General features: G+C 52.7%; 1 protein-coding gene across 1 annotated transcript in view; it reads right to left on the minus strand.

Annotated features, from left to right (window-relative positions):
* The window catches only part of LTBR (lymphotoxin beta receptor), a 6,451-nt gene extending 4,167 nt beyond the window's left edge, over positions 1–2,284 (minus strand). The window contains exons 1-6 of the mRNA XM_006757602.2: positions 1,950–2,284; positions 1,728–1,824; positions 1,351–1,476; positions 1,119–1,271; positions 678–774; positions 440–531 (exon numbers count right to left, since the gene is read on the minus strand). Coding sequence (XP_006757665.1) covers positions 440–531; positions 678–774; positions 1,119–1,271; positions 1,351–1,476; positions 1,728–1,824; positions 1,950–2,042 — 658 coding nt within the window. The 5' untranslated portion in view covers positions 2,043–2,284. The remainder of the gene's footprint in view (positions 1–439; positions 532–677; positions 775–1,118; positions 1,272–1,350; positions 1,477–1,727; positions 1,825–1,949) is intronic.
* Between the last annotated feature and the right edge of the window lie 6,625 nt (positions 2,285–8,909).

Genomic DNA, 8,909 nt, shown 5'->3' on the forward strand with positions numbered 1-8,909 from the left:
AGAAACATCCTGTAATTGTCTATTAGCCTAGGAAACCAATAACTCCACCAAAAAAACCCAAAAGAGTCAATGTGGAATTACCTCTCTAACAATGAAAGTGTGCAATCTAATAAAGAGGTACTCAGTCTAGTAAATGGATTATATGATGGTGGCAAGTACAAAATGGTGACAGTGACGTCAACACTGGCATCTCCTTAGCCAAATATTATATGTATAATATGTAATGTAAAAAGTGTGTGTGTGCGCGTGGGTGCGTGTGTATGACAGTGTGTGTAAGTAAGCTGGCTTGGGGACACCCCAATTTCTCTTTAAGGAACTTTTCTTCTTGACCCCATTCTGAGAGAAGGATTCACCTTTTTCCTATTTTTTTTCAGATGGGAGGAATTAAGGTATTTTCCCAGATACCCCCACCCCATGTCCCCGACCTCCAGCCCCTCACCTGGCATCTCGGGGGTTTCTGATGGATTTCTGCAGCTGGTGTCAGTCTCGGTGGTGCCTGGCACTGCTTCTACCAGGCCCTGGTCCTCACACCTGTGGAGGAAAGAGAGGCCCGATTCAAGAGGGCATGCGACTGGAAGAGGCAAGCAGCAAGGAGGGTCCTATAGAGTTGAGCACGGGGGTGGGGTTGTCAGCAGCTGGGGCTTCTGGGAGGGTGGGAGGAACATGGGCACACTCACCTGGTGTGGGGCAGGCAGCGGGCGTTGGGGGAGGAGGTGTTCTGGAAGTGCCCGGCCTTACAGGGCACACAGTGGTGATTAGCCTCCCCAGCCTCACCTGGCAAGAGAGAGGCCAGGCCAGCCAGGATGAGTGGGCAGAAGGAGCCTCTTGCCCAGCTGTGAGCTTCCTTTATGCCCACGGATGGCCCCTCCCTGCCCACCCACCCTATTCTGAGCTGGTACCTTTCCTGATCTCCCCCTTGCCGAGTTTCCCCAGTGCTGAGGGTACCCCCCATGATCCCTGCCCCTGTCCCAGTTCCATTTCTCTGCAGGTAGAGGCTTTTTAAGCCAAAGAGAACTACCCGGAGGCTCACCATGCGCACGGTACCATGCTTCCTGCCCCCATGCAAGATCACCAGCACCCAGCCTCCTCCCTGCTTTCTGCCCTTAGTGACCTCTGACCTTTCAGCTCAACTTCAGTGCCTGGTTGGCAGTTGCGGGGTGGCTCGCAGTGCATACACTCATGGTTCACATAGACGCAGGACATTCCTGGCTGGCAGTGGCACTGGGTTTTCTGTTTGCGCGTGCAAGGTGCAGTCTCCTGGAAGCCCAGGACTTGTGGGGAGATAAGACAGCTTGGTGGAGGGGCTGCACTCCAGGGGATCCCGGTCCTCCCCAGGCACACCTCACTCACTCTGATCACAGGGGCGGCACAGCTGGCAGTGGGGCAGATGGTTCCAGTGCTCATTGTAGGAGTTTTCAGGGCACGTGTCACAAACTGTGTCCTGATCACGGCTACATTCAGCAGAGACGTGAGTGCCTGGAATGTGAGCGGGGCAGTAGGAGTGTCAGGGGACCAGGGTCCCACCCTTACCTCTGCCACCGGCTGTGTGACCCTGGGCCCATCCCTCTCAGCGCCTGCATATGAGGGATGGCCAGTGTCTCTCACTGTCTCTGCCAGCTGGTTTTCCTGGGAGATGGTGGCTCTCTGCCTTCGGAGGCAGCGAGGTGGAAGGAGTCCCCTGGAACCCTCCTCCCTGTCCCAGGCTTCCTCTGGCCAGTGCCTCTCACCTGGGGGGCAGCGGGAGCAGCAGGCCTGATGCTTGGGTTCGTAGTATTCCTTTTCCTGGTCCCGGCAGGTTTGGTTCTCCGTGTGGTATGGGGGCAACTTCAAGGGGAGATAGATTTGGGGGAAGAATTATTGAGGGGACAGTTGGGGAGGGCAGAGAGACCAGAGAAGGAGCTGCCCTTATCCAAGCCAGCACCCACCCACCTGCGTGGCCCCTCCCTCACCATTCGGGGCTGGGATGCTGTCAGGAGACCGCAGAGGCCTAGGACGAGTGGCCCCCAGGCCAGGCCGCCAGGGGAGGCCCACAGCGGGCGCATGGCCGCCAGTCCAGCCGGGTGGAGGCCTGGGGGTAAGGTGAGAGGCCTGGCTCTTGGAGCAGTGGTGACAGCAGCCTCCGGAGCCCGGGGCCGGGACAGGACTCAGGCCGACATGCCCCGGGGGGCCAGAGCGGCCGGGCTGGCCTGGCCTCCAGGGCTCCAGCGCCAGGCTCAGGAAGTGGGAGTGGAGTTGGCCGGCCACGGGGCGGGGACAGGGAGCGCTGGGAGCTGAGCCTCTGTCGCAATCGGGAAGAGGAACAGGCTTGGCTGCCCTGCTGCTGGGCGGGAGGGGGCAGCCGGGAAAACACGTGAGGGCAGCCGGCCCGGAACCGACCTCCTCCCTTCCTCGTAAGCCCGGCTGGGAGAGGGCTGCCGGGGGCGGGCCCAGCTGGTGGGAGAGGGGCAGCAGAGCCAGTGGACAGCGCTCAGACGGGCCTCAAGAGGCTGGCTGGGGCAGAGCTGACCAGAAGAGATGGAGTTCCGGGTGCCAGATCTGAAAAATGGAGTGCCTGGGACTGCCAGACATGGAGGGCGCAGAGGCCCTGGGACCGCCCGCTGCACAGCCAGCCAGACACGCAGCATCTGGGAACCAGAAGTCCTGGGTGCAGACTGTCTGGACTCCTGGGTTCCTGCCCTGCTGTGTGGCTTTTTAAGATAAATTACAAAGGAATAAAAAACTAGCCAGTCCTCCCCTCCTCTGATCCAGCCGGTCCCCACACTGATGGGCACAGGTCACCTACAAAACACTGCAGAGGGTGCAGCCCCGGCTCCCCTGTCCTCAGAGGAGGGAGAGGACAGGAGACAGATCCTCGCGAGCAGGGCAGCACAGGAGGAGCCTTTGAATCCCTTTGAACGGGAAGGAGCTGAGGGGGCACCCAGTCCAGCCCCCTCACCTAAAGGATGAAGAGACTGAGGCTCAGGTAGAAGAGACCAGGACTCCGCAGGGCTTAGTCCAAGGCTGTCCCTTTTCTTTCTCACCATGAACAGCGGCCCTAGAGTGACTTGCAGTAGCCTGTCCCCCTCCCCCTGTGTCAGGTTTTCTGGCCTCCGAGCTTCTGTGCTCCTGGCTAAGTCCCACCTATCCTGGAGGTTCCCTGGGGCTCTGGGCAGCACGCCCACTCCAGGCTGCACAGCTCCACTCAGCCTGCTCTCTGTGACCTGCTGCTTACCCCTTACGGGCTGACTGCGAGCCCAGCAATGCCTGGATCTTTATGTCTGGGTTTCCAGTGTTTAGTCTGACATCCCACGTGTCCCGTACATATTTATGGGTGAAGGACTGATGCCTTGCCCGTGTCACATAGCCGGGCCTAGAGTCCAGGACGACCGATGTCTGGGTCCCAGTTCATTTTAGCAGCACACTGCCTCCTGGTGATGCAGATTGCTGCCCATAGTGTGAGGGGCTGACTTCCTCTCTTGAGATAGGTCACCTGGGCACTGTCCCCACCCTGCACCCTGGAGAGCCCAGTTCAGGGCTCATCCTTACCCTTGGTTGGTCTGACTGGCTGGACAGGCTTTAGGGCAGGGGTGGGCAAAGTTTTTGACTTGAGGGCCACAATGGGTTCTTAAACTGGACCAGAGGGCCGGAACAAAAGCATGGATGGAGTGTTTGTGTGAACTAATATAAATTCAAAGTAAACATCATTACATAAAAGGGTACGGTCTTTTTTTTTTTTAGTTTTATTCATTTCAAACGGGCCGGATCTGGCCTGTGGGCCGTAGTTTGCCCACGGCTGCTCTAGGGGATGGATCTGAGAAGTCCTGGTGCAGGAGTGTGCCTGGGGAGGAGGGCTCACACAGGGGGAGGGGGTCGGGGGAGGACACTTAGACACTTCACTCTCCTCTCCTGGTGCAGGCCTAGGGCCCACACTCTGCTGTAGTGCAGGCCTCCTGGAGAGGGAAGAAATGCCAGAACAGCATGCACTGCTCAAGGGGCACTTATTTCCAGGCCAAGGGAACTGGGGGCCTGGACCGGGCTTATCACTGAGCTCCTAAGGGTGTAAAAGTGTATGTATGTAGTGGCCTTAGATTATTTTTTCACTCTACTTTTTTATTGTGAAAATTCACACATAAATATAAATATACATATACAAAAGGAGAGAAAATAGCATTGTGAACTCCCAGCTTCAACTCAGGGCCAGTCTTATTCTTCCATATAATCCTCCCGCACCCATCTAATCTCCCCTTAATTATTCTGAAGCAAATCCCACACATATGTGTCATTTTGTTTGAAATTACTTCAGGATGTTACTCTAAAAGGCAGCAACTCTTTTTCTTACGTATGCGGATCAAAGACCTTCACTTTTCTGTATCCCGTTATCTCCCCAGAATGTTTGCTGCATGCCCTTTCTGGTCAAAGCTCCTGGCTTCCCAGTAGGCACTATCTCAGATTCTTTTCAAGCCCAGCTGGCTGAACTTCATCCTTCTTTCTGCTGCCAGGCTCATGCTCTCACTTCAGCCTGCAATGACTCTGCATCCTAAGGAAAGAGCCCTAAAGAGATGAACTTTAATCCTGGCCCCACCACTTCACCTCTCTGGGGCTCTTTTATTTGTGCTAGTCAATGGCTGGTTTCCTTGCAGATCTGTTCTCCACCCTTCCCCTGTTTTGAGCTGTATCTCTACTGGGAACTACATTTCCCAGACTCCTTTTCCCCCTGGCTGCTGGATAGGGTCAGCCAATGGGAAGATGTGTAGGTGGAGGACAGGTGGGTGGGAAGAGAGAAGCAGGCTGTTTCGCCACCACCCTCAGCCCACATTTGCTTTCTAACATTGCCTGCAGTTGGCTGTGTTTCTTCCTTCTCTTCTTCCGTAACCCCATGTCCTACCAGGCAGCCCCTACTATTTAGTTCCTGGCAAATAGCTCTGGAGGCTTCTGGGTCTATAATGTGACATTACCCTGTTGTCTTTCCAGCCCTAGAGATGATAGCTGCTTCCTGCTTTGCTGTTTTCTAGATTGCCTCACTGTCTCCTGTTGGCTCCTCCATCAGCCACGTACCAGTTGCCTGTGTTAAATTTCTTTTGTTTGAAAGATTTAGAGTGTTTCCTGTTTCCCGGCTAGACCATGATTGACAAATCTTGTCAATGCATGGTTTTTATGTCTACCCAACCTTTTCCAAGAGGATGAAGGGAGACTCACAGGAGCGAGGAATCCGTGGATTCTTTGTGATCAGGGCATTGTCTCTGCTTCTTTTCTTTCATGCTCTTCGCCAGCTTCCTTGAAGTATTACTGGTTTCCATTGGGCTACACCAGCCTCAGACTAAGTGCCCCATAGACTCGCAGAATGTGGGTGGGTGGGGCACTTCTCCCAAGCCCTCTTTGGAGGAGATTGCTGAGTGAATCTTCTTCCCCATGAAGGACCCAAAAGGGGGTTGGTGAGAATTAATTCAGTCCCTTGGAAAGGGTCTGATAAACACTGAGAAACGTGTATTTGATGAACGTTGTCCTTCTCTAGGGCATTTCCACTACCACTGGGGACAATCCCTTAGCCCAGTCGTCTCAACTAGGGTGACTTTGCCCCCCAGAAGACATCTGGCAACATCTGGAGGGGTTGATTGTCACAATTCAGGGAGTACTATGGCATCTAGTAGGTAGAGGCCAGAGATGCTGCTAAGCATCCTATGGTGCACAGGGCAGTACTTCCCATGACAATGAATTGTCTAAATGTCAATAGAGCGAAGGTTGAAAATTCCTGCCTTCACCCAAAGGAATAAACTTGTGATGGTGAACTTCTATGCATCCTGCCAGGTGATTGGACTAGGAGTGGCTGGAAGGGATTTTCTGGGGCATCATTTTAGATTAAAGAGAAATTCATGCTATATAAGTGCAGATGAAAGGACCACTTTTCCCCACACTGGGGTGGCCACTGTGGAGAGGCTTATTATCTCTACGTTTTTAAAACTAAAGAGTTGCATTTCAATGAATGACACATTTTTACCCTAGAAAGGATACAGGCTGAAATGGAAAAAGCAAATAAAATGTAGGTAAATTAATAGGCCACAAATGAACGGGTTGCCAGAGGAAATTAAGATGTAGTGGGGATTCTTTGTCATATATGTCACTCTCAGTCAAAAATGAACCTTGGGCCGAAACCGGTTTGGCTCAGTGGATAGAGCGTCGGTCTTCGGACTGAAAGGTCCCAGGTTCGAGTCCGGTCAAGGGCATGTACCTTGGTTGCGGGCACATCCCCAGTGGGGAGTGTGCAGGAGGCAGCTGGTCGATGTTTCTCTCTCATCGATGTTTCTAACTCTCTATCTCTCTCCTTTCCTCTCTGTAAAAACTCAATAAAATATATTATAAAAAAAATGAACCTTGGGTCTTACCCCAGATGCTAATTCTGGTGTCTTTTGCACAGTGGGTCAGCAAGTAGGGCCACCAAGATGAATACGCCCGGTGCCTGACTTCAGAGAACTCATAATATGACCCATGCATATGTAGATGCACAAATGCACATGCACACACCAGGATAAGAACAGTATGCAGATGGAAGTGCTGCAATTGTGTTTTAAACACGGCTCTGTCTCGAAGTGTGGTGGAGAAAGTGGTTTCTTCTATAGTCTCCTGTTCCCCAGAGAGCAAGAGGCAGGAAGACCCTTTGAACTCATAACCCTCATCCCACTACAGACCCTCTTGTTTCACTTCTCTCCCTGTAGCCTGTGCACATCTTATGGCCACACCACAGGGTTAGAGTATGGCTGGTGTTGGGTGTGGGGAGGCAGCCCTAAAAGGAAGGAAGGACTGGAGCTCTGAGAGAGGCTGGGGTAGCTTCCAAGACAAAGTCTGCAAGACCCCAGGTCCCCACAGAACAAGACTCGGCTTCTCTGGAAGTTAGGGGAGCGGCACTGAACTTGGAGAGCGGAGGCTCAGCTCTGAATCTGGCCCCACTGAAACCCCTGGGTGACTGTGGGCAAGTCGCTCTGCTTCTCTGGGCTTTTCAGTTCCCTCATGTGTGAAGCAAGCAGCTAGTTGCAGAGTCAGCTGGGAAGGGCCTTTGCAACCCTCTGGGCTGCCTTATCCACCCACTCCTGCCATTTTTTTTTTAAAATATATTTCATTGATTTCTTACAGAGAGGAAGGGAGAGAGATAGAGAGCTAGAAACATCGATCAGCTGCCTCCTGCACATCCCCCACTGGGGAAGCGCCCGCAACCCAGGCACATGCCCTTGACCGGAATCGAACCCAGGACCCTTCAGTCCGCAGGCCGACGCTCTATCCACTGAGCCAAACCGGTTTCGGCGCCATTTTGTTTTTCAGAGAGGTCAAGTGTCATTTTCAAAGTCACATACAGAGTACACACACACACACACACACACACACATTATTGACTTCAGAGAGGAAGGCAGAGGGAGAGAGAAACATCAGTGATGAGAGAATCAAGGATTGGCTGCCTCCTGCACAGCCCCTACTGCGGATTGAGCCCAGAACCTGGGCATGTGCCCTGACTGGGAATTGAACCCGGGACCCTTTAGTCCACATGGCCAATACTCTATCTGCTGAGCCAAACCAGCTAGGATCAGAGTTTAAAGGCAAAAATGAAACTCAGAATATATGAGTGCATGGTAGAGGGGATTAGTGGGGCATCTGTAATACTTTCAACAATAAAGATATGTTTAAAAAAATACATGCAAGTCTATACAGGCACCAAAAAGATAGAAATGGTTACATCAATTACATGGCTCCCCCTGGGCTGAGGGGTGGGAAAGGAATGGGACTAAGAGAAGCTTTCAGAGTTCTGCCCACTTATGTATTACTGGAAAATTGTATTGCCACAAGAAATGTATTTGGGTATTTCTGCACTTTGAAAGATAATATTTAAAATAGAGCTATGACAAAAGTGCAGGTTTCAGATTTCTGTTTTTCTCCCAACAACAAACTTGCTCTGGCCAGTTCCAGATCCAGGCTGCTGCGGTCTCTGAGCTGCCACCCTGTACCCTGGCAGGCGGCTGCAGGGACACCGCACTCCCGCTCAGCCCAGGCCCAGCCCTTGCAGCTCTCCTCCCAGAGCCCTTGAGATGAAAACTATTTGCTTGTGCTTCCGTAAGCCAGCAGCGGGGTTTCAGGCACCAGGCAGCAGATGGAAAAGGCAGGGGAGTGTCTCTCAGAACCTTTGAGATCAAACAGGCTGGGCGCTGCCATCCCATTTGTAGGCAGGATTGTCCCTAAGTTAAGGACCTGGGTCAAGGGAGAATGGAGCTTCTAGGGGTGTCTGGGTCCCCTGGGAAGGTGGGAACAAGGCGGAGAGGTTTTTGCAGGGCCAGGGAGGTAATCCAGGACCAGACTGCTGATGAATCCTTGGACTCTGTGTGAATGTGGGAACCTTCCTGGCTTTCAAAACCAGGGCCAGAGTAGCCTGATTCCCTCAGAGTCTGTGGCTGGTCTATCTAGGGAAGTGGCAAAAGCCCCAAGTAGACAACCCCAGAGGAGGAGAATTCTGATTCCGTTTTCCCTCAGTTGCTATTTTGTTTTGTGCCCTCATACAACTGGCTTATCTCTGTGGTGGCTCAGTTTATTCCCCTGGAAAATGAAGAAAAAGCCAGCCTTTCCCTTCTCAGCTGGGTGTCCCCAGCAGACATCAAAGGAAAAAACAGGACTGGGTTTGACATCCTGGTTGACAGTAGCTCTCGCTTTAAGAGACCATAAGAGACTGCCCAGACAGAAAGCACCCTGGTTGTATCCTGAGCCTAGAGTTCCCTGCTTCCCTCTTCTTTGCCTGCTAAAGTCCCTGTTGTTCCTTACAACACCCAGCTGAGATGCCACCTTCTCCAGGAAGTCTTCGTGACTCTCTCCAGGCTAGAGTCTCTCCCTCCCTCCCCAGGCTCACTAAGCCCAGGGCTTAAAATATATATGTATATTTCAGAGAGGAAGGGAGAGAG

Source organism: Myotis davidii, unplaced genomic scaffold (genome assembly GCF_000327345.1).
Source record: "Myotis davidii unplaced genomic scaffold, ASM32734v1 scaffold13, whole genome shotgun sequence".
In the NCBI taxonomy this organism is placed as follows: Eukaryota; Metazoa; Chordata; class Mammalia; order Chiroptera; family Vespertilionidae; genus Myotis; species Myotis davidii.